Here is a 24,853-nt window from a genome sequence, read left to right as displayed (position 1 = left end):
GTGGCTTTCCTTCTTGCACACTGCAGACCCTTCACAGCTACAGGTCATTTCTCCCAGCTGCCAAGGAGCTCAGTCTCAGCTTTTCATCTGCTCTGGGCACAGCTGGCTGGAACTCACTTTGGAGTTAGCAGACTCAAGGGTGATGAGAAAGGCAATCCTACCTTCTTACCCGGGGAGCGGATTAAAATGAAACGATTTTTCCTTTTTAGTAGTGCACGCAGCTCCTGGCACTTGTCATAACTCTCCAGTTCCACCGTTTCTATGCACTTCTGTTCATCCTGCAGAGAGGGAATGAAACATTATTATGAATAGAAGGCATTGAAATCAATCATAGACCATCAAATTCTGCATTTCTTCCCTCTGCAACTGTCTAAAAGCTCTTCTGCCTTAAAAATAACCTGCATGCAGACAGAAAGCCCCATAAATCAGGCTGGCATCTCATTAAGAAAATACCCTGGTCTTTAAGCTACAGGCCTAGTGGTCCACAGTGGCTGAGCAAATAACAGGTTGGGGACAGAAACACCAGCTTCTGCCATTGCTGTTGGCCTCATCCAGGGATCTGCAGCCAGAAGTGACACTACCTCCATGCCGCAATGAAAGGAGAAGATGTGATTCTGCTTTTTCACAGGGAAGGTGACACAAGCATCACAACAGACCAAGCAGCCCCCTCAGGAAGCCTGAGCCAGAGCAGGGATAAGAGGAAAGCCCTGCTGCCACACTGAACTGGGGCAGACTGGTCCTCACATCACAAAGGTCAGCAGGAGCCACATGTGATGGACACAGTCCTCTTGCAGCCACGCTCTGAGCTGTCAAAACACTTAGGATTGGAAATACAGCCCTGTACAGCCAGCAAAACTGTCTGGGCCAGCATCTCAGTGGGGAATATTTATCTCTGGAGTATCTCCACTGATGACTGCCGGCCGCGATCTTGGCTCATTTCTCCCAGTAACATAACTAAAATTCCACACGTGGTGCGTGGCTCGGTTCAGCTGCAGAGCACCATCCCTAATAGGAATCGCAGCGTAACACTGGGCAGATAATATTCTTCATGTCTCAGTAGCCCAGCAGAGACCAAAGCTCCCTTTTGCTAAGCACAAATGAGCAGTGAGAATCTCAGAGCAGTTCTTGCCAGTGAAGTGCTTCAGTCAGCATGGCTCATGAACCTCTCCAGTACCATCCTGAATTTAAATCTCTGGGCATAACCACCCCCAGCTCCAGCTCTGCTCCCAGGGCAGCTCCTTGTGCCCGTATGAGTTTGTATTTAGCAATTCCTGTAGCGGAGAAGGGGGTGTGGGATGAGGAAACATGTCGTAGCCAGGAAGCTGCTGCGTGGCTGGAGGCAGGGAATGGAGAGTTCAGAGGGAAGTGGGCTGCGGGGAATTTCCTCCCTTTACCACTTGACATTTAAGTCGCTGTGCAGAACTCAGCCTGTGTTTCAGTTTTTTTAACCCTCCTATCTGGGGATGGGGCCCGGCAGAGCTGATGCCGGTACACAGAGCAAGTCCTGAGCCACCGAGGGACGTCTGGATCTAATTTAGGTTTATTATTTTAATGACATTACTGTTTATTTCATTTAACACTGAGTAGGTGAATGTGAACTGGGAAAATGCATACTAGGAGGAGGAGATTAATCCTGCCCAAACCTAAAACCCAGCCGATAAAATCCTGCTGACGCTACCGGGCCCTTTGAAGGCTCCTGCTGCAATCCTGGTATCGCAATGTCACTGCAAAAGGACAGGGATGGAAATAATAACCCCTCCGCGGCCAACAAATGACAGAGAAGGGTGAGGTCAGGAATACATGCCTCGGGGATGGGTGATCTCATCCTGGCCTTCGGAGGAAGACCGCCCACGTTACAGCCCTGCTGCACGGCCGGTGCAGCTCCCAGCTCCTTCCCTGGGCTCAGGATCTGAGCAGAGAGCGGCCCCAAGCCTCCTGCCCACCCTCCCTGCTCTCAAAAGCAGTTCTGTCCCCAGCAGAGCCCCTGTCACCCTCCTCGTCCATGCCATCCTTCCTGCCTCTTGGACAGGAACTCTTCCTCTGATCTCGTGCAAGCTGTGCTCCATTTCCTAAGGGCTGTGGAACACCAAGCTGGGGAACGAGGGGACTTGGAAGGGTGGAGAGATGTGGTTTTGCTGTGAGATTGCCTCTTGCCTTCCAGATGCCTGTCTTCTCCCTGGGGAGGCTTTGGGGAGTGTGACCCAGCCAGGGAACAAAGGCAGAGAGGATGGGGACATACAGGATGCTGTCTCCCAGAGACACCTTGATTGTTCAAGTTATGGCTCCTTCATCTCAGGGACCTGAACTTGTCAAGTGAGTTATCCTCTTCAGGGAAAGCAGGAAAGAAAGCAGCCAGAGAAATAGAAAAATCCATGTATGAGGCAAAGGAAAAGCATCTGAGCTTAGGGAGCACCAGAATGGGGCTTTTGTCTATGTTTTACCCTTGGCAAGCAGCCATCCCCTCTCTGTGAGCCTACCTGGGTCACAAAGAGATCCTTTATGTCTCTCCTGCACTGCTAAGATAAAGAACGAAAGACCTGACCCTGACGCAGGTCCCCAGATCCCTTCAGCCTCCTGGGACCTGGAGGACAGCACCATGCAGAGACAAGGTCACTTCCAGACTCCTGCCCTGACACATGTTCTGGAGAAGCTCAATCCTGGTACAGAACCCTTACATTCATGATTTAATACAGAGAAACTATTGCATTAACTCTTCATGGAGCAGATCCTGTGACAAACATATCTATGTCTGTTGGTTTGACCCTTAGGAAGAAAGTTACTGAACACCTGGACATATTAATGCATGCGCTTAACCAAAGAATCACACTTGGCAAGCAATTTCCTTAATGAAAAGTTTATAAAAAGGTGGGGGGAAAAGACTCCCTGAAATTTTTATTTATATGAAGGTGTAATTCCCAGCAAAAACCTTCTCACTGACACACACTCAGGGGCTGAGCCCTTCCATTCAGTTTAAATGTTTAGACCTGAAATAATATTTTTTTTCTCTATTTTAGGCTCTCAAAATGTTTACAAATTTGGGCATACCTTGCTATAACTTTACCAAGGACAAAATGCAGGTGTTAAGTGTCCAACTAGTGTTGAGTGCTAAGTGGATCCTCTGGTCTCTAGAATCTAGTAGGATTTTTCCCTATACATACTACACTTACATAAAGAAACCCTAAAACAACAAGAAAACAGCTCTAAGCAATAGCTGCATTGTTTAGGGGATAAAAAAATCGAATCTCAATGCTGATGCATTCTAAACCATGAAGTGATGATACTGATCTGTCTAGTCACCCTACATAGGATTGCCTGGTCTTCAGACACTCTCTGTATGGTTTTTATTGTCACAAGAATATGCAGAGACAAGAAGACAAGAAACCCCACTAGAAAATAACCTGCTTGGTTCTGTACAGACCTGCACAGCAGTTTCTTGGGATCTGAGCACCCTGTATTTGCATCAGTGCCTCCTTTCCTGACATTTGGGTATGTAACATACAAACAAAATGTTGCTTAACTGCATCTTCATTTAGGTGAGGGTACAGAGGGTGCTGTAGATGGAGGCTCAGCAGAGAACAAGAAATCCATCTCATTCTCCATCCACTGAAAGAAACCTGAAGCTGTGTGGGATGAGTTTCATCCCATCTGTTCCAGGTAACACAATAGTCATTTGCCACTCGCCTTCAGGAGGTGGCTCTGCTTTAAACCAAACCCAAAGCCTGACTAGCAGATGGAGCTTGGGAAACACGTTCCCAGGGCAGGTCAGGAGCACATTCCTGGAGATCGCTACTGATGATGATATATGGTATTTGTGTGCTGCTCAGACTGTACTTTCCAGTAACACTCTACAATGTTCTTTTCTGTATCTCGTGTTGGCTCTCCCCTCTGCTCTTGTTTTGCAGAGCTAAACCTCAGCTACAAGTGCAGCCAGGCTCATGCAACTGCACGAACAAGATGGCCTGCATAAGAAACAAGTGCTAAAGGCAACATTAGCACCTTTTTTGTGAAGGGCTGGACATGGGAGGGACTGACAAAAGCACACTGACTCTCAGGCACTACTCAGTTCCTGGAAATCTGATGGGCTCAGACCAGCTGAAATGCTCAGCCTCCAAACCTGCCTGCCCACATGGAAGCTGACCACCCCCCCCCCGTTTAACCCACATAAGTCTAATTTAGGATACTTATGGAGAGATACCTTTTATTCCTGTTGCCTGAGGTTTTATCTCCTTTCTTTTTCAGCAAGCACTGAACAATCCCATTTGTAAATGTTTTGGCCTGAGGATGGTCTGGAATGCTGTGTCCCTCTCCAGGGTCACACAGAGCAGATATGTGGAGATGGTCCAGTGGGAAAAATGGCACCTTGAACTCCAGAAATGCAAACCACCATAGCACACTGCACCACAGACTCAGCTCAGATATCAACCCTTCCCATCTCAAAAACTTAGTTCCCCATTTGTAAGATAGAGACAGCCACACTGCCCTGACTCACATTAAAGGAAGATAAATACAGTAATAAACATGAACTGCCTCAATTCTGCTGCAACAAGACCCCTCCTGAGTGCAGAAAATTGCCATTTCCTTTGGTTTCCCTGTAGTAAGTCTGCACAATCACATGTTATCCTATTGTGCTACCAGATAATTTTGCAGCAATTTCCTCTCCTAAGACATTTGACTTCACTGTAAGCCAGTTTAATAGCCTATAGATATTAACATGATCCCTTATTTACAATAATGGGACCTTGCAGCTACTGTAGCTTACAGATGCAATTTATTACAGGATGTTACCACAATCCGCAGGCTACCAGAAAACATTATGCCTGGTTGTTACAAATGCCATTTTCCTTGTTGAGATAATAAAATAACCCTTTAAATGATTGGGATTTTTCCTTCTTCTGTATGTCTGTGAAAATTAATCTTACTTTAAAAGCCTCCTTTTCCCTTGTGGTAATGAGAGCCTCCATGTATCTTGTTTTTTTTAAAAAAACCTACGTCATGCTTATAGATTTTGGATCTTCAAGTTCCTGAAGCTTCAGCTGGAATCAACAGGTGTCCAGGGCACTGGGAAATGAACTACAGAGAGTCAACAGTTTGCAGGACCAGGCTGCATCCCTCTGGGTAAGAGAACCCCACCTTGCTTTTCCTGCCTACTGAACTGCTCATCACCTGACATTGACTGCTCCTGTCATTATTCTTGCACTCTTCATGACATTTCATAGCTAAGAACAAATGACACCAGAAAGCTTTGGGATTTGGGAAGAGCAGGAGTGTTCAGCATAAGGGAAGAGGTAGTACCCTTTAACCTAAATTGTTTATAACAAATCATCTTTATTAGGCAAGAGTATGTTTTCAAAAAAGAGAACTGAATTCACTGTCAGTCCTGCTGTTCCTGAAACCACAGCAGCAATGCAGCTGCTGAAACATTTCTCCATTCTTCTTCCCTTGACACACTGCACATGAAGCTTTACATGGTTTTGCTTTTATATCGTCCTGATGCCCACACATGACCCAGATCCTCTTGGGCCATACACCTCACCTCACAGGCACGTGGTCCTTGGGCAGACCACAGTCCCCCACCCTGCTGCACACACAAGCCACTGCAGGGCTCAGACCAACCCACCCCTCATCTCAAACCTCTCTTGGTTGTAGCTTGTGCTCTGCACTGTAATTTCTAATTTTTGGGGAAAACTCTGCTCTTACAGAAGCTGCTTCCAGCCCAGGAACGAGGGCTTGGCTCAGGACAAAGCCACCTCTGCATCCTGGCAGGACCAGCCCTGCACTTTTCATTCTTCTCGCCTGAAAATGCAGGACAGATTCAGCTTGGCTCTTATTCCTCATTTGTTTGGAAGCAGCTCTAAGTACGGCCATGAACTTAAAGCATGCAGTTTATCTAGGGAAGTCCAGGACAAGACTCCCAGGGGTCCTTCACTCAGAACTGGCTCAAGTAAAGGGAAAAGATGAGCCAAATCCAGACTGTCTGTGCTTAAGGAGGACAGCAAGCACTCACAATCTCACTCTGCATCCTTCAGTGGCTAAAAGAAACCCTGAAGAGTCTGGCTGGCAACAATTTGGGCTGCTTGAGGGGTGCCAAACAGCTGCAGGGTTGCCTGCCATTCCCTCAAGTGGCAGGTGGAAAGTCAGCCTGCTGCAATCACTTTTATCCTTCAAAAGCCAAAACCTCCTTGCACATATCCTGCTTCCGCCCCAAGCTTTGCTCCGTTCACCTTCTCACAGGATGTCCTGCCCCCCCATTTTTTTATTTTGGCAAGGACTCTGTCAAAATATTCAGTGGCTAAAATATTTATAATATATAATATATTTAAAATGCAGCTGCCATCTCTTTTACAGAGTTTACTCTTCCTGGAAATATCTGGAGAAGCCCTCTCAAAAGGAATGTCCTGGAGGGAAGAGTGAAAAAGGGACATGCATGTGTCCCCAGGGGTTTGTTCCTGCCCCTCATTCAAGGCCATTAGCTGTCACCATACCTCATCCTCGTAGACCACGAGCTGTGTTTTCCGTAGCTGGATGTAACGATCCTTCCACAGTCCCAGGAGACCCCCGCTGCTTTTTTTAATCCAGCCATATTTCTCTGCAGTTGGAGCACACTTTGGTTTCTCTGACACCTCTTCCTTTGTATCCTGCAAGAAGACATAAGGAGTTTCCATCATCAGAAAGCCAGCCTAGAGAAGATTTTGGTACCCACCAAATGTGGTCCCTCCCCACTGCATCACAAAGGGAGACTGGCATCTTCCAGAGGAAAGCTCAACCAGCTCCCACAGGACTGGGAAGTGGGCACAGATCCCAGCCATCCCTGGAGACTCTGTTGGGAGGGCAATAAGTCCACCTTGTTCCTCTGCTCCCCCAGGGGCTCTGCTTCCCTCTCTGGGGAGGTACTCTTTGCTCACTCATGAAAAAGAGCAGCCTCCTCTGCCTGTTGCTCTTCCAGCTTTCTGAGGATTCTCAGCACAATGGATTCTGCTGGCATCAGTAGCAACACTCGTATTTTAGTCCAAGGCCACTTCTGCAAGCTTCTCTTCTAGGCATCTATGCTTGGTGACCATCCTCACACCAACTCCTGTGCGCAAATCCATGGCATGAGGGACAGGACTTCACATTGGAATGTTCCCAACAGGTTAAAGATGAGAGCTTTCCTCCTCTCCAGTGCACTGAAGAGCCATTGCAAAGGCAGGATCCCTGTACCCCTCCCTTGGAGCTCTCTGCTGCTCCCCACACCCCATGGACCCCTCAATAAGCCTCTTTCCCTGGAGCAAGGCAAAGGGAATCCCTGGCTGAGCCAAATCCCCTTGCACAATCACCTCACCAACCTTGTGATTTGTCAGGAGAGGCCAAGCCCAAATCCTCCAACCTCTTCCCAGAGACCCCACTGTCCCCCAGACTCTGTTTTCTCCATGTCCCCACATGTAACAGCAGCAATCCTGCTGCAGAAAGCTGGCACACAAAAAGAGGATGTGTGACAAGAGAGCCCCAAATATCCCAGCTGCACAAACTGGACCAGCTGGAGCTCAGACATCTTGTTTCATAACATGAGAAAATCCCAAGTGCATGGAACAGAGTCAGAGCTGGACACTCCCATAGCCAGGACAGAGCAAGTGTGTGTGGACGAGCTTCAAAAATTTGGAGGAGAGCCTTGCTAACAAATCTGTTTTCTTGCACCAAACTCCCACTGAACACACCCTTGGACAGCAGCTTTCATCAGGGTAAGCTCTTATTCCAAAGAGGGAGCTTGCACCCATAAAAAGAAAAACAGCTTAAACACCCGGTGCACCCACATTTATTCTGACCTCCACGAAGATCTGGAAGGGGCTGGGCTTTGCTGGCAGGCTCAGGTGCAGACTGGGAACAAGAAACTTAAATAAACAGTGTTTCATCTAAAAGAAAACTGGGCTGAAACCTCTAACAACCTCGGTGCCTTTTGTAGAAGTTATTTCAGTTGTACTGAGTTGCATCTGAAATGGCCACAATACAGGATGACTGAGCATCAAAAAGTTTTCCGGGAAATGGAGGGACTGTGTAGGGTGGGTTTTTTTTTAACTTGACTTTTTAGGTTGCCAGGAAGTCGAATTCAGTTGAGATCTGCGACTTCAGCAAACATCAATTCCTGCACAAATACAGACCTGCTGGTTTCCTGATCAAGAACCCTTTTGATGTCATTTTTAGATAATTGGGCATGGACTTTAACCTCCCTCGTAGCACTTGTGCATGGATGTAGCTGTATGAAGAGTTTATACAAGTGAGTCCTGACCAACAACTGCTAAAATGTTTTTACTCGTTAGGGCTTTTTTTTTTCGCTTGGCAGGTGAATTTTTGCTGGTTTTTGTTCCCCCACCTGGCAGAAAGGCTGAAATCACATGGTAAATATGTCCTTTTTTTGCTCAGCAGAGCAAAAATTAGTCTGGTTTTAAAATAAAAGTACTCCCTGTGAAGACACGGCACCTAACATCTACCGCTGAAAAACGATCTGCCCCAGCAGAGCTTGGGCTCATGTTGGCACCTCTGCACAAGGTACAGCGAGGGCAGAGATGGTTTAGGGTCTGGCTCTCCAGCCTTTCAGAGACTGCCACATCTCCTTGGCATTGAAGGGTTGTCTTGGAGCTCACTCAGGAGCCCTGGTTGGAACCCTTGCCTGAAAGGAGCCATGCATGGGGGACTCCTCCATACCAGACAGGACTCCCTGTTGTGCCAGCACCTGGGAGCATCCACACAGAGGATCCATGACTCCAAGCCCCACCTGAGCAGGAGAGGGAAGGTGAGGGAAGATGCAATGAGATGGAGAGTGCTGGTCTCAGCAGGTGACAACAGCCACAAGGAGAGGGCTCTGCCCCTTGTGCTGCACGTGAGTCACGTGAGCTGCCTTCTCCATTCCCTGATACAAGGCAGATGTGAGGGGTGAGATCCAGCACTCATAGGGATGCTGAGCTTCTGGGCTCTGGGTCAACAGCTTCCCCCTCACATGTAGCCTGCACATCCCTCGAGGGGGGACAGGTGCTATAATCCCTCACCTGCAGCTCAAGGACATAAAAACCCAGATGATTCAACTGGGAAGCTTGTTCCTGCAAAAAGCAAGGAGAAGTCTCAGAGATGGTGCCTAACATTTTTGAGGATTATTTTTATGCCAGCCCTGCCCCAAATTGGCAAGGGGAGGGACGGGCACCAGCAGCAGGCCATTGTGTCCATCCTGTGTTCTCTGCCTGCAATTCCACAATTAAAATGGGACCATGACACAAAAACATGAGCTGCTGTTGTTAACTCAGCTATATATGAGCATTTTACAAGAAATATTAAGATATCCTTCCTGGGATGTTCTTGGGGTGGATTCGTTCCTGTGGTAATTCCATGAGAAGAAGCCCCCTGACATCAGCCAAGTGAGCCAGTGTAAACAAAAGACAAACCAAGTTATCCTCAAGCTGGCTCACACCAAAGGCATCGCTCCCCAAACCAACCCATAGGAGCCATTTTTGCATTTTATATCACGGTGGCATTAGAAGTAAAACATGGGTTCCACTCCTTCAGCCTGGTTTAGCCTCACATTTTGCAGCTCAGCAGAGAACACAAATCAGACAGGATGGCTTTTTATTTAACAACTAGGCAGTTTTTTCTCCCGTTCCCTGCCCTCTATTTTATGGGCCCACAAACCCACATAGTCTTCATGTTTTCCAACAAAACAAACCCCCAAGAGTTGAATTATGGTAGTGCTTTTAAAATTACACAGAGCACTGAAGTGTCTTAGCCAGTTACATCAACTTCATTTCAATCAAGCATCTCACTTATCACACACTCCTTTCTATCAAGGTGCTGATGAACAACTCCCAGGAGACAACCTGCATCCCCACACATCCACTCTTTTTCTCCCTTTCCACATTATCTCCCAAACCTTGCTGATAGCACTTCCAATTCTCCCCAGCCTGCTGAAGCAGAACAGTTTGTTTCGCTGGAAACAAACTGCTCAGATCCACGTGGAACTTGGGGAACATCCTCTGATATCCCTTCTACAGGCAGGAGGATTCATGTGCCACTAAAAATGAGAAGCTCAGGAGATGGTCAGTCAGTGCTGGGGTAGGTGCGAAGCCCCTTGGGCTGCCAGCTGGATGCACTTTCTGTGCTGTGGATTAATTTCATGGATGCCAGCGGATAATAACAACTCTCAGTCACTACCAACTTGGGCTGCTTTGCTGTCTCCCTGCTGTTTTAAAAGAGCTTTCATTCTTGCCACAGAATGTTGGGAGCTGAAATAGGGGGGATGTGAAGGGGGAGAGACAAGCCACAGCTACAGGGATCGCATGTACCAGACACAGCCTGAAGTCCTCTGGCAGTCTGTCCTAGGAGTTTTCTTTGTGCACGACCAGCAAAACCTCGTCCAAGGAAAGGAAGCAGGAATAATTGTGTGGCCAGACGAGAGGAGAAAGCGACCTGTTTAACTTGCTAACAAATTTGTGGCATCTTAATCAATCTTCACAGGGATGAATTACTGGGGTATCTGATCCCATGGACATGAAAACCGTGTGCAGAAGAAGCACCACTGCCCTTCTCTGAGTTAAACCCGTCCCAGACAGAAAGGAGGAGCAGAACAGAAGTGGGGAAGGCTGGAGGTGCGCAGACATGTCCAAGTTGGCGATTTGACCCAGGCTCGGCTCCAGCAGGGTAGGACAACACCCCAGCGGGAGTCACTCGGGGTGGCCCGAGCACGCGTGGAACCAGCCCGGCTCTGCCAGCGCCGGCCGAGCGCGGCAGCCCCTCCCGGCCGGGTCCAACATCCCGAGGGCTGCGGGGATGCGCTTCCGAGGCTCTGCCCGAGCCGCTCCGGGGGCTGCTGGGGATGGAGAGCCCCCCGCCCCGCCCCGCGGTCTCCCTCGCTGTCCCCCGGGCGCAGCGGGGCCGGGATGTCCCAGCACCGGCGAACACCCCAAAACACCCCGAAGTGCCCTGTGCGGTCCCCCTGCCGCGGCAGGCGCTTCTCCCGCCCGGCCCGGGGGTCCACCCTCCCTGTCCCGGGGTCCCCCCTCCCTGTCCCGCTCCCGGCCGGACTCACTTGCTCCATGGCTCCTCGCCGCCCGCTCAGGGGCTCGGCCGCCGCCCCGCTGCCCCGCTGGGCTCCGGGCGGACGGTCATGCCGGGCGGGCCGGGGGGTGCCGGCCCGGGCCCCGCCGCTCTCCCTCCGCACCAACTTCTCGGGGAGCCGGAGCCGCGGCAGCAGCAGCAGCAGCACCGCCGGGTTTCCGGCGGCTCCGGCGCTGCCAGCGAGGAGGCGGGGATGCCCCCGCCGCCGGCCCCGGCCCCGCCGCCGCCTGGCCCGGCCCCCCCGCCTGGCCCGGCCCCGGCCCCGGCCCCGGCCCCCGCACCCGCCGTGGGGCTGGGAGCCCCCGGGATGGGGCTGAGCCCCGGGGAGGGGGATGAACGGGGTCCCTGCGGTCCGACGGCGGCTACGGGCTGGGATATGGGGTGGGCCAGGATATCCAGGGATGACAGGATAGCCGAAGAGGGACATGGATCTTGGGGTGGGAGAGATCCACCGGGGTCAGATAAGGTCACCAGGGATCAGGCAAAACCCCTGTGGTAGGACACTGTGAATTTGGAGGATCACTGAAATCAGAAAGTCCCTGGTGTCTGTCAAGGTCCCCAGGGTCCAATAGGATTCCCAGGGTCCCTGGGGTCAGATACAGTTCCTGGGGCCAGGCAGTGTCCCAGGGATCAGGCTAGACCCCGTGGTAGGAAGTCCCTGAAATCAGCAGGTCCCAAAGGTCGGGGGCTTCCTGGTGTCTCACATGGTCCCCTGGGACTAGGGAGGATCCCATTAAATCGGGCCAGACCCCTGTAATAAAACAGTGCCTGAAATCATAGATTTCTCAGGGTCAGGCTGGGTTCTGGGGGTGAGGCAGGGTCCAGGGTGGCACAGTGTCCCTGTGCTGGGGCCAGGTCAGGCCCCAGGAGCAGCAGGACAGGGCACAGGGTGTAGGGAGGCAAGGGATGCTCCATGAAGCCTGCAAGGAGCTATGCCCCGGGCTCAGGTCCATGTAGCCATGTGCCTCCCTCAGCCACAACAGTGACTTCTGGCCATGGGGTGGTCTCTGGACAGTGGATTTTGGCAGAGGGGTGATGCCACTTGTTCACCCAAGGTAAACAGCTGGGGAATGGTCTTTGGTAGCAGAACTGGTTAACACTAGTCATGCTCAGAGCTATTGTTCTCCACTGGTATTCAGCTTTACAGACTTCTGCAGCTATTTCAGGCCTGCTGGAGGGCTCGTGTACCCAACAGCCTGCCTGGTTTTTCTTCTAATTATTTCAGTCAGTCTAAAAAAAGACATTACCTCCCTCTGCAAACCTTGCCTCCATTGTTCTCAGCACAGAAAATAAGAAGGAAAGGAGAATAAAAGTCTGACACCCTCTACCTCCAGGTTAAATCCTCTTCTGCATAGGTATGGCAAGTGCTAAGAGGAAAAACAAGAGGCAGCTTCTGCTAACCAGAGGCAGAAGGGATAGTAGTGTATCCATCAGGGCAGGCTACCCCCATCCTGCAGGGCCAGGGGTTAATGGAGGAGCTGGGAATCACCCTGGGACACACCAGGACTTGAAATGAGAAATCCTGGTACTGTCAAGGCACGTTGGCAGAAGAATGATTGCCGTGTCAGCAAAAAGACATCTCACATGGGAGGGAGCAGCTAATAGCTGTGCTGTGATGAATCTGGGTTTTGACAAGAGGCTGAGGCACCAAACACACTCGGAAAAGCCAGGGGAGGACAGATGGGGTCTGACTGCTTATAACTGGTGTGAGCAGGGAGAGAACATCAAGAGGGAGGATGCATTGTGCTGACAACCATGGTCAGGGCATTGTCCAAGCACTGCACTTGCCCTCCCTCTCCTCTCACCTGCAGGATTTTGGGGTAAGACCCTCCCATTTGCTCCAGCTGCACAGGGCTGCAAGAGCAGCAGGGGCTGAGCCAGAACTGGAGCTCCTAAGAGAAACTACACACAAATAATTATTAGTGATAATTAGCAAAAACACACTGATGACATCTCCTTCCTATCAGCTTAGCTCAGTTTGGCAAAGGCTCTGGTCTCGCTGAGACAATCCCCATGTTGTATAAACACCTTCTGTGGCCTCCCCTGCTCCTCCTCCATGGCCAAGAGCCAAATCAGGCAAAGAAAATGCTGCCACAAGCATCAGTGGTGGCACAGAAGGGCCTGGCCAGTGGCCAGGGGTTTGACAACATCCTTCAGGTTCCTTCTTTACCTGGCACAACAGGCACCTCCGAAAAATATGACAAGAAAATCATGACTGGCCATCAGCATTCAGAGCTGTCACCAAGCTAGCATTAGCTCTCTGCTGCCTAACACCAGGTGGGAGCTGGTTTTAAAACGTATTTTCTTTGTTTAATTTCCTGAGCCATCAAAATGGGATTTTGGGTGGGAAGTAGGATCATCCCAGCTCACCCACAGCCTTCTCTGTGGGAGTGTGAGAGCAAGACAGGGTGCCAAGTTTGGCTCCAGAATGGTGCCAGACATCACAAAATAAACTATTGAAAAAAGATTATATTTTAGCCAGGCTTTTAAAAGAGCCAACCCCCCCCAAATTACCAGAACTGTTGTTCAGTATTGTCTGTTTTCCTGGCAGGGCTGGGGGAGGTGAGGGGAAGCCTCTGGCTGTACAGATAGGGTGGGGGCTGTGGTTCCAACTCTCCTGGAAAATTTTAATCGGTCAAAAAGTGAAGAATATTTTTAGCATGCCGTCAACGTGCATGTGAGGACGTGTGTGCTGTGAGAGCATGTGGTGCAGAGGCCACATCCCTGTGATTTATCAGCTATCCTCACCCTTGCAGGTGGACCTGGAGAGACCCACTCTGACCTGCTCCAGCACTGCAGGGAAACCTGTCGTTTGCAAGAGGATGTTCAGTTCACAACCACGGGGAGGTTGGTCTGAAAATGCTGCAGGGCGAGGTGTTTGGCACATGTCTGCAGCTGGGACAGGCTGCCCTGTTGTCTTCTGCATTGATAAGAGATGGTGAAATGCTGCTGCAGCAAAGTGAAATGGAGTCACGAGGGACACCAAGGAGGGGTGGGATGCTGAGTCATGAACTGAGGAAGCTTTTGCAAGGGGACCCATGAGTCCTCCTGCTCTGTGCCTCAATGGCCGCATCTGGGGTCTTGCAAAACTTGGGGTGCAGGATGTAGAGGAGTTTCACTGAGGCGGGTGTCAGGAGTTCTGGCTGCAGAGACATGGCTTCCCCAAAGCCACTCAGGGATGAGACAGGACTGGGATGGGTGGAGAGTCCCTCCTGCCCTCCCAAACGTGGACAAACCAGTCTCTCCAGCCACAGACACCACATTAGAGAGCTGTGGTCGCCCTCGTGTCTACCTGCCATCCTTTCCCTGCTCCAGGCAGGGAGCTCTGTCTTCTGCACCCAACCCGAGGTGCCTCGTGACCAGGGTCAGCCACTCCACCTGCTCTTGCCTTGGTTCTCCTCCACTTCAAATGGCAATAACCCATCTCCGGGGCGCTCTGAAGCCAAGTTCATTAGTGCCTAGCTTTGTTAATTGCTTTGAGCAGGGCTGGACAGACAGAGACTCATTATAGCAGTTGCCCTGTTATCTGCGCAGCATTGGGGAGGGAGGAGGTGAATATGCCTGTGAGACTGGAAGGCAGCGCTGGGCTCAGTGAGGCCACAGGGCTCCTGAGCTGGAGGAGAAATCCTCAACCTCTTCATATGCATGGCAAATTAATGGGGATGTTCTAATTTCAGCTGTTTGCTTGGGGATAAAACAAAGAGGCCCAGAGAAAGTGCTGGATCTGAATGGATGAGCAAAGGTAGGGCTCAATTCAGGCTCTTGATGCCAAGTAGAGTCTGTGGCACCTTCTCAAACTGCAGCATTGTGGGACTAAATCAGTTCTCAGGAGGACTTCAGTCCTCCAAACTACCTGTGCTAGACAAGAAATGTGGGGGTGGCCAAATCCTCAGGCAATGCACAGGGAATTAGCAGCAGAGATGGGAGACCACACATCTGGAGCTGGCATGGAAGGTTTCTCTTAACCTATCTACCAGCTTTCTGGGCTTAAATCTTGTGTTTTATGGACAAGCCATGTGAAAGGATGGTGCTTCCAGCCACATTCCCTGCTGCAGTGGGGCAGTCGAGGTTATCATACCCAGACTGAGGCTTGGCCAGTAACTCCTGACCTGCCAAAATCCTGGTTTTACCTGTTTTCCTCTTGGATGATACCAGTCCAAGCTTTTGCCCTAACCAAACCTGGGCTTTTCAGCTACTCATGCTCCCTATTTTAGATACATGTCTGGAAGAGAAGAGCCAGCTATCTGCCAAAGCCATCAGCCTGCAAGCGCTCGCAGGAACTCGTGTGCTCTCCCTGCTGATCTTGCTGGTTTAGTAAGGAAAAGCAGTCCTGGCTGCAGAGGATGTCTGGTGCTCACAGGAGGGACAAAGCAGATCCAAAACTGTAGGTAAGGAGGTCACTTGCTGGGGAAAAATGGGGGGAGGTGAGTGGTTTAAATGATCTTAAAACCAGCAGTGAGTGGAAGGAATGTGGCCAAGCCCTGTGGCACAATGGCAAGTGGGCAGAGAGGGATACTGCTTTGTGCTCTCTTCTTCCTTTCTGTTTTAACTCATCATGAGCAGTAAGCCCAGATCAAAAACAGCAAGGCTGGAAGGGGTGACTGATGATGCCAGAACATCACTGTTGGTGTCCAGGTGATGGTCATGGTTCATGCACAGACAGGAAAGGTGGGAAGGAATGAAGCACCTGGTGGGTGAGGGCTCAGATTGACACCCCTGCTCTTTTGCTACTTGAGGTGAATGGGAGCAATGTGGGGCTGGAATAGGGCTGGAATAGGTCAGTTCATGCTGCTCTTAGTCCCCAGGTGTTTTGAAGCCAGGGCTGTGCCCCACATCCTGCAGGCAAAACCCTGTCCCTATCTAAATGGCTTGGAGCAGCTTCCCACATCCCTCACCTCATCATCCTGTGCCTGGGGCAGTTGCCTCTGGGCTTTCCCAACAGCTCTGCACTGTTCCTGGCCTTCACTGACATCTCCACAAATGACAAAATATGCCAAAAATAACCCCTGCTCTCCAGCAGGAAGGTGGGATATAAACACACTGACTGTTTGTTAGTGTTAGTGCTTGCCAGGCTTTCAAACCGGACTGAGTTTGGGGGAGATCACTTCCTGCTCCACAGCCCTCACCTCCCACTGCCTCCCTACTCTGTCTAAGCTCAGGAGCTCCCAAAAACACCTCTGCTCTGTGCATGCCACTTTGAGAAGGTGAAGCTGCAGCCCCAGAGGTGCTGGGTGGATTTTTCTGGGTGAGTTTAAGGTAAGGCAGCATCTCTGGGTGCATTGCAGCCATCAGCTTTCCTGTATGCAATGCAGCATTGAGGTCCTCCTGGAGCTGCCAGGATATATAGATATATATATGATAATATCCTCAGAATATCCTGATTTTGTTTGCTGTGTTTAGAAATAACCCCTCAGAGCAGTGTTATCTGGTACCTGTAGCACTCATGACCTCTGGTAATACAATCCTGCTTCCTGTACTCTTGCTTTCAAGGGCTATCCTGATTCTGTTCCCTACCTGCCACCCTGCCTGGTTCCTGAGCACAAAGGAGTTTTGGGGACTGATGGCTTGCACAGCAAGCAACCATGGAGTTTGTCTGAAATTATGTCCTCTCTGATTTGGATGAGCATGTGAGGAACACAGAGAGGCAACAGAAGGGGTTAAATCAATAGTTACATTTAAATCAATACCCTGATTTATGCTCCTGTCCCAGTGTTGCTGACTTTCTTTGCCCCCTGATTTGAGGGTGCAGACCTCAGTGGCTCATTCTGAGCCACCATTTCTGTGGTGAACATGGATTTTGACAGACATGCTGCAGGATTGGGCTGATTTGTTGGTTTTTTTGTTGAGAAGAAGGGAAGCAAAAATTAAATAAATAAATGACCATGGCTATGGTCTATGCACCTAACCTGCTGGTGAGACCAGCTCCTCAAAACTTGGTGTAAAACTGTCTATCAAGTTGTTTCTCACCTCTGTCTTTCCCTGTGGATGCTGATAGCCAAATTCCTGCTGCTGGCGCTTGGGTCCCTGCAGGAAGAGGCTGGAAAAATCCTGTGTCCTGGATCAGGACTTCAGGGTGATGCTTTTCCTGAAGATGCCTTGAACAGTGTCTGTGGAAATGAGCTGAGTCTTAGTGTGAGCAGGGGGGGTGAGATTTACAGCTGTGCCCTGGTTTGCTGGTGACTCATGAGGTAGGATTGGATCAAGTAAATTCTGCAAAGATTTACAGCAAGTAAACCCTTTCACATGCAGGGCTTATTGCATGGGCCTGCTGTGTCTGAGACAGGTTCTGGAGCTACTGCCCATGGCCAAGCAGCCGGTGTGAAACACTTCCCTGCGATGGAGTTTTCCTCCTGACATGGATTCATTCCTCCTTAGCCTGTAGTGAGGTGGCACTGAGAGCACAAGCACTTTGCATTCCTCTCCCAGCACTGTGGCCACCTCCCAGCCTTTCCAGTGAGGCCAGGAGCTTGGTGACCGACTGCCCAGCTCTCAGCTGTGCCAGTGTCCTGCCTTAGCACAGACCCGTGGATGGAGCAAGCTGCGGGATGCAGAAGGTCTGGCTGAGAACATGCGGGAAACACTTCCTTTGTAAAATTTCAAAATGTAATGTATTTCAGTAATAACGAGCCTGTGTGGGGTGAGGAGAGAGGCTCAGATGGTCTGACAGCCACAGCCTTTGCTGTGCTTAATAACGCCCGATTCGGCAGCCTGATGCGCTCCCGGCTCCTTGCTGCCTCCAACATCCCTGCCACTCTGCCATACCGCCCGCATCCCTGCCCCATCTCTCCCCTCAGCTTTCCATCTCAGCCCATCCCGCCAGTCCCCCGCAGCCCGAGTCCCCGCTGCTCCCCGGGCAGCAGCAGCCCAGCCCAGCCCAGCCCAGCCCAGCCCAGCGCTGCCCTTCCTCCCGCGGCGTGGTGCCATCCCCACCTAGTGCCGGCCCGGCGCACCGGCCGCGGCCAGCCCTGGGGCTCCCCGGGCTCCCCGGGACCCTGGCATCTCCTGCACGCCCCCGGCTGCACCCGCACACCCGTGGCACGGCCCTGCGGGGGATTTTTGTGCCCCAGCCCGGAGGGATGCTCCGGGGTAAAGGAACGGTGGGAGGAAATGAGCTGCTGCAGCCTTTGCGCTGCTCTAGAGGATGGGGACAGGTACAGGCTACAACGGATCCCACGTCTGCTGGGGCTGTTGGCTTCCTCATGCCCCATCCTGTGGCCCGGAAAAAAGGCACTCCCCCCTTTCCAGGAGGGGAAACCCAGCTGGGGACGAGGGAAAGGGCTACATCCCATCCCCAGTCACTAAGCTTGTCCCATCCCTCTGGTAATCACTTTGGGGATGCTCCTGCACGTCACAGGTTTGGAGTTCTTAGTGTCATTTCTCAAGGACACATCACCACGGACCCCACAAATCTCAATGCCTGGAGAGCATCACCTCCCTCTCCCCCCTCCAGGCCCTGTAAGCACCAGCTGTAGATATGTAGGTCCTTGAGCAGTTCCCCCTGTACCAGGTCTGCTCTTGTTCTCCTGCCCATCACAGACTCCCAAAGCCACAATGTAGTTAGATTTTCCTTCACCCTGTTGCACCTCAGATCCACAAACAGCAGCCCTGTCCCTGTGGCCAAGGGCTGTTCTCTCTGCCCAGGTGCTGTCCAAGCCAGCCAGGGCATCCAGAAGTATCTTATCACCTGGAACAAGGAGGTGAGCAGTCATCCTCTGCTCAACCACACCAGCTTCCCTGGGCTCGCAACATCCTCCATCCAGTTTAATTTTGCTTAGATTGACCCTCTACATGTTGCTGCACTCAGTCCCTGGAAGGAATTGGTCTTTGCACTGACATTTTCTGAAGTTTTGCTCTTTTTTTTTTTGTGCTTTCCTATCCTTTGTCTGGCTCCACCCTCCCTGGCTGTTGCATAGACACTTTCCTCAGCTCTCTCTGGTGCTATGGCCTTGCTTTCCCAGCCCCACGGGAGACACCAAGGTGTCCTGGAGTTTCCCCATGGCTCAGGGGTATTCAGAGGGAGGATGCTCTGCAGGGGGATGCTCCTGCTTGCCCATGGAATCCTATGGAAATCTAGGAATATGCTCAGAAATTTCTGAAAACCACAGGAAAGCACAGGAAAGACAGACTGCAGGAGAGGAGGCAGGAAGAAATGAAGATTAAAGGGTGATGTGGCCTCCTTATTTCCTGATGAAACAAGGAAAAAGCCCAACACTGCCACTATTTTTTCTTGGAAAACCCCTTGCAGCTCAGCCCTGAAAGCAGGATTCAGCAGCTTGGCGCAACTCAAACGTTTCCTCTGCTGCTTTAAAGAAAATGTTGGAACAGAGCAGGCTTAAATCCTGCTGAAGAGGCCCATTTATCTGGGAACTGAAAGAAAATATTGGGATAATATTTAGAAAAGCCTGTGAATGGGCATGGCTCAGCATGTGCTGGGCAGCAGCAACCTGCAAGCTGCAGGGGGAGAAGTCACCCTCTGCGTGTGGTTAATTTTCCCCTTTTCCCTCATTTCCTTCCCATTTCCTTCCCAGCTCTGAAAGGTTTTGCCATGCCTAGGTGGGTCATTGACATGTGTTTCCCCCAGGAGAGTGGTAGTGCTGGAAGGAAAAGGGATTTTTCATGATCATGGTGGGCACAAACCCTGCCCAGTCTGAGTATCTTGGAGGGCTGATGGGGAGAAGGTATTTCTTTCCCCTGGTTAACAACTGAGGCTGATCTGCAGGACACACTTAATCAGATATCACTAAAAACAGGGTTGGTTCCTGACTAATTGGTCAGTAATAACCATTTAATTGACGAAGCTGCAGTGAAGCTCCAGCCCTCCCTTCCCAGAGCCATTAGCAGCATCTATTTTAACATTTGGAGCCTGGCTTGGATTCAATAAATGGGGTTTTGTTGTTTTTTTTCACATTTAAAAACATTAATGTGTGTTCAGAATTCAGCTGGACATCTCATTTAGCTTTGAAGCATAATTATGCTTGATGAGAACTAATAAGCAGCTTTCAAATCGAGACCAGGTTAGCATCTCTCCTGCTGTCTCCTGCAGGGAGGCCAATATTCCACAACAGCTGATTTTTATGGGACTAATCCAGATATGTCCAGGGCTCCATAGAACTTGTCTTTGACTGTCTTAAAAAAAAAAAAAAAAAAAAAAGAAGTTATTTATCCACTTAGGATGAGTTTATGAATTTTTATTGTTGTGGAGTTTTGCTCCATGTAGGATTTCCACCTTTTGTGGGTCTCAGGATGCAAAGGGCGATTTGCTGAAAACAGCCTTTTTTACTCCCCAGCCTCATTAGGAAAGAAAATAAATATTGGAGTGGATTTTTTTCAATATGACTAAGGGAAATTAAATTCTCAGCCCCAAATTCTGGTCCCAAGCTTTGAGACCTTGATGTTGGCTTGAAGTCTGGCTGTGGGCTGAAGTAGATGTTGCCAGTCCCTGGCTGATGGTTGAATTGGTGTCGAGGTCGGCCCTGCTCCAGCACCAGCGCCTGCCCTAAGGTGGAGCTGCTTCTCTTTCAGCATCGTGGCCACCCAGAGAACACTGGATCCAGTCTGGTCACCCAAATACCGCCTGCCTGCAGCTTCTGAGCAAGGCTCAGACAAAAGAAAACCCATCCAAACTGTGGGTTTATGTTTGTTTTCCACGCTCCCTTGTTGAAATTCCATGTCAAAGGTAAGCTCGCTTGGAGATTAGGCTTTGGAAAGTCTTGCTATGCTTCTGAAACCTTCAAAAATGCCCTTGGTGAGCCCAAGCATGCTCTGCCCCTGGGATAGGGCGTGAGTCCTGGTCCCAGCTTGCCAGGGGATGAGGGCACACAAACCCATGGGACACTCCCTTCTCCACCAAAAATTGTCCCTTCCCAATGGAAGGAACATGTCCCAAAGGACAGGGGGCCCTCCTGTCCTTTGCCAGCTGAGCCCCTCCACTGTCCCACAGGATCACTCCCACAGCTGTATCTCTGGCAAACCCCAAAGTTGCTGCTCTAAGGCCCCCCACATTCCCAGCTGAGTCAAAATACTATCAAAATCTAAAGGAGGCAAAGGAGAAAACTCCTCCTGTCCTGTTCTGTCACAGCTCTGGGGGCTGGTAGGGGGGTTAATGGCCACCAGCCAAAAGCTGTTGAGGAAAGACCTTCAGTTGTAAGCACTTGGTGCTTGGGCAGCCCTCCTGCATTTTTTTCTAAGACATTATGCAGCAATTAAAAAGCTGCAGGTAAATGCCAAACCCCAAATCCTGGCAAAGGTGCCAGCTGCTCTGCAGTCAGGACAGACCCAGCCACTGACTCCAGGCTGACCATGTTCCAGCCTTAAATAGCTGCTTTTCAGGGACAGGTGTGTCATGGCAAACTTTATTTTTCTGGAAACAGCAAGCACATTGTGCAGGGCAGGCTTTCCAAGGATGCTACCCACACCCTTTTCAGGAAATACCATGCAGCTCTCCTTCGTGCCATGCCAGTTTGGTTTTTTTTTTTTAATTGGCATAAATGATAGCCTCAGCAAGAACACACCGTGTTTTCCCTGGGCTGTCGGATTTTATTTTGAAATCACTGCTGGTTTGATCTTTGCATCTCTCCACCCCCAGGCTCATCGCTCTCCTCTTGTGTTTCTGCTCCTGGTGTTTGCTCCAGAGCAGTGGAGGTTGCTGGGAAGTGAAAATGCAGTGGGGAGGCTCATCCTGTGCCTGTCACAGCTGGGTCCTTGGCATATCACCCCACCTGGGGGTGAAATAGGAAAGTTGTGTTTGATCTGACAAAGCCACCATAGAGAGCAGACAGCAGCTGTCCCTTCCTGGTGATCCCCAGCCCCTTCTAGGAGCCCAGCTTTTGATACCAAGTCCAGCCCTGGAGCCATCATTCCAACAGCAACAGCCATGCTTCCTTTGGGGGAACCTGAAATAGCCTCCCCCTGTGTGGTGACAACACGTCTGCCACGTGGCACCGGTGTAACCGGCTCTTCCAAGACCTGCTCTTCCACGGGTGCGGTTGGGTTGGCTTGGTTTATTACCAGCACCCTCTTGGCTCTGATGCTTCTCCCTGGTACAGTGCTCTCAGATGAATTGGGATGGTGGGAACAACCAGGAGAGGTGGAAGAAGGATTCCTATTTCACATGTGGGATGGGTGCCACCAGGACACATCCCTGTGGTCCCCTCTCTGTACCAGCACCCTCTCCAGGTGAAGCATCTCCCCATTCTACCACCCTTCACTTGGACATTTCCTTCCTTGTCCTAATTTCCAACATAACAATAAACCCCAAACCTATTTGAGATGGGTGAAAAGGTTTGGGTTTCCTCCCTTTTAGTTCAAGTCCAGAACACAGTCAATTATCTTTGATTGATTTCCCCACCCTAAGATTGTGTGTGCTGGGCCCAGCAGTCCCCAGAGCAGCCTTCAGCCACCGAGCTTCAATTGATTCTAAACTTCAGGATCCACCTTTTGGATATTTTTTTCAGGCCTGAGTCCATAATGGGCCCTTTCTCTTTTATTTTTTATTACTAGCATTTTTACTAGGATGACATTTGGACTAGGCAGGGAAATCTTCTTGCCTGCTACACCGGTACCTGACAATCAAGATTTAATCTTTCTGGAGAGGAAGAACGCATCAGATGGAAAAAAAAATTCTTATATCTGTGAAATTGCAGTAAAGCACAGCAGGAGAAGCCTGTGGGAAATCTCCAGCCCAGCCTGGAGCAACACAGTGACTGCACAAGCCTTGACCATTGCTGGACAGATGTTGGTCTAATTACAGCTAAAACCTTTGGTGCTGGGGATGCTCTGCTCCCTGTACCCCGAGTGTATCATTGCAGCCAGGCAGCCTCTCTAATCCCAAATTTAAATCCCTTTGGCTGCTGACTTCAGTGCTTGGAAGAGGTGCTGGATGGTAGAAAAGCACTGGCACATCCTCCTTGGTGATCCCTGTGGTTCTGAACTCTTCCACCCTGGCAGGAGTGCTTCCTTCCCTGTAATTTTCCCCATTTCTCCCTGAGAGCTGCCAGGGATCAGAGATTTATAAAGTGGGTGTTTCAAGAATTTGGAAATTACTTTCCCTGTATCTGCAGCGTTGTGACCAGGGCTGGGCACCAACACAGAGCTGCTTGTCCACACCTCCTTGGGCCTTGCTCCACCTCATCCCCTCCTTCCTCTCCATCACATTTGATGTCACCTCTTCAGACTGAAAGCTTAATCCAGATTTAGAAAGGGAAGGAAAAAGGCAGGGACAGGATTTTTCCAGTGAGCACGGATCTCCTGGGAATTCACCCAGGGCTTTCCCAGCTGCAAAGCTGGTGGCTGCTGCACGCTGACAGCAGCAGCAGCATTGCCAGAGCCCAAGTGCTGCTGCGACACATCAGCCGTGGGGATGAAGCTCCACGGAGGCTCCAAATCTTATTTTCCACTGGCAAGTTTCACTGGCAACTCACTTGTGTGCAGGATTTTACCATTGATATCCCCAAAACCATCTGGCCACTAGTTAGTCTGGGGTTATATTAACACCTAAAAGGGAAAGCAGAGAAAAAAAAAAAAAAATAGATTGAGATGAGTGAATATAAATGTGTCGTGGTTTAACACAGTTAAAATGGAAGAACACTGATTTCTCTTGCAGATTTACAAGTCCCTGGAGGGGAGCAGGGACTGCAGCCGAGAGCCCGCTGCTTTGCCATCGCTTCTGTGTGCTGGAGTGAGCCGGGGCAGCTGCCGGAGGACGCTGGAGGCATTGTGCTGCCGGACAGGTTTGAAGGCTGGTGTTAATAAGCTGGTGTTAATGGGCTGGTGTTAATGGGCACCCTGATGGTGAGAAGTCAGCACTGGAGCCGAGCCGTGCTGGGGCTGGAGCTGGGGGTTCTTCCACGTGTCTGTCACCGGAGAGGGAAGAGTCAAGCTGCAGTAACTCCCCGGTGCAGACAAGATGCTGAACTGCATCGCTTTAATTATGCCAGCGCAAATTTCATTCATTTGGTTAAGCCTGGGAGCTACAGAAAGAGCTATTTCCAGGTGTGCTGGTTTAATTATTGGATGTCCTGGATTGCCCACCGTGCACAGCTGCATGGTCGGGGTTTGTCGGGCTCTCCTGCAGACCGGGACAAGTTCGCAGCCATCAGCACGGCGGTGGCCCCGCTCACGCCTCTGTGCAGCCCAGCGCACGGGCTCTGCTTGGGTCAGATAAATGGGTTTTAACCTGATTTGTACTGTAATCTCCATGTCGACAGGCTGTCATCACGCACAGGATAAAACCCCAGCTCCTGTGGCCGGGGGCCCGTGGGGTTTCACCGGGCAGCTCCTGCCAGCAAGGCTGGCCGATGATTCCAAGCCAAGTGCCTTTCCTGTCCTGGCATCCCAGGGACACCTCTGGACCGTGGGCGCTTGCAAAACGGCTTTTGTTTGCTTAACTCCTTGCACTGGAGCAGACAGGGGCACAGCTCCCACTGTCCTGTCCCTCCTCCACAAGCAGGAACAGGGTGACAATCCTGCTGCCCATGGTAGGCAGCTCAGTGCCAGCCCTGCCATCCCACCCCTGGCAAAAAATAGCACCTTCTGTGTGCGTTATTTGTACTTTCCTTTTCTGAACGTGCCTTAAAAAAGAAGGGTTTTGTTTTCAAAGAAACAGCATTTCAATTACATTCTTCTCTGCTCGTCCAGCTCTTCTCTGTAACCCCATTGCTGTACAGAGCATTGAGCGTGCGTGGGACGTGGTGGGATTTTAACTGTAATTCACGGACAGATATAAAATGCCAGGGTTATTATGAATTTTATTCAGGAGAGATTAAATGTTACTGGTTCAGCA

The 24,853-nt window shown here is 50.5% G+C and overlaps 1 protein-coding gene and 1 long non-coding RNA gene across 3 annotated transcripts in view; one reads left to right on the top strand and one right to left on the bottom strand.

Moving 5' to 3' along the window:
• The window catches only part of PLEKHO2 (pleckstrin homology domain containing O2), a 26,756-nt gene extending 15,517 nt beyond the window's left edge, over nucleotides 1-11,239 (bottom strand). The window contains exons 1-3 of the mRNA XM_015638835.3: nucleotides 11,045-11,239; nucleotides 6,483-6,635; nucleotides 162-278 (exon numbers count right to left, since the gene is read on the bottom strand). Coding sequence (XP_015494321.1) covers nucleotides 162-278; nucleotides 6,483-6,635; nucleotides 11,045-11,053 — 279 coding nt within the window. The 5' untranslated portion in view covers nucleotides 11,054-11,239. The remainder of the gene's footprint in view (nucleotides 1-161; nucleotides 279-6,482; nucleotides 6,636-11,044) is intronic.
• On the top strand, nucleotides 9,021-24,853 carry LOC117244914. 2 transcript variants are annotated; one of them, XR_004498870.1, is made up of 5 exons: nucleotides 9,021-10,656; nucleotides 13,830-13,920; nucleotides 15,288-15,461; nucleotides 20,596-20,749; nucleotides 23,675-24,853. It is a non-coding gene; the product is annotated as an uncharacterized LOC117244914 (long non-coding RNA). The 2 variants fall into 2 exon arrangements; XR_004498869.1 differs by lacking the exon at nucleotides 9,021-10,656 and adding an exon at nucleotides 11,467-13,350.

This window comes from Parus major, chromosome 10, assembly GCF_001522545.3.
Source record: "Parus major isolate Abel chromosome 10, Parus_major1.1, whole genome shotgun sequence".
NCBI lineage: Eukaryota > Metazoa > Chordata > Aves > Passeriformes > Paridae > Parus > Parus major.
This window is presented reverse-complemented; position numbering and strand designations above follow the sequence as displayed.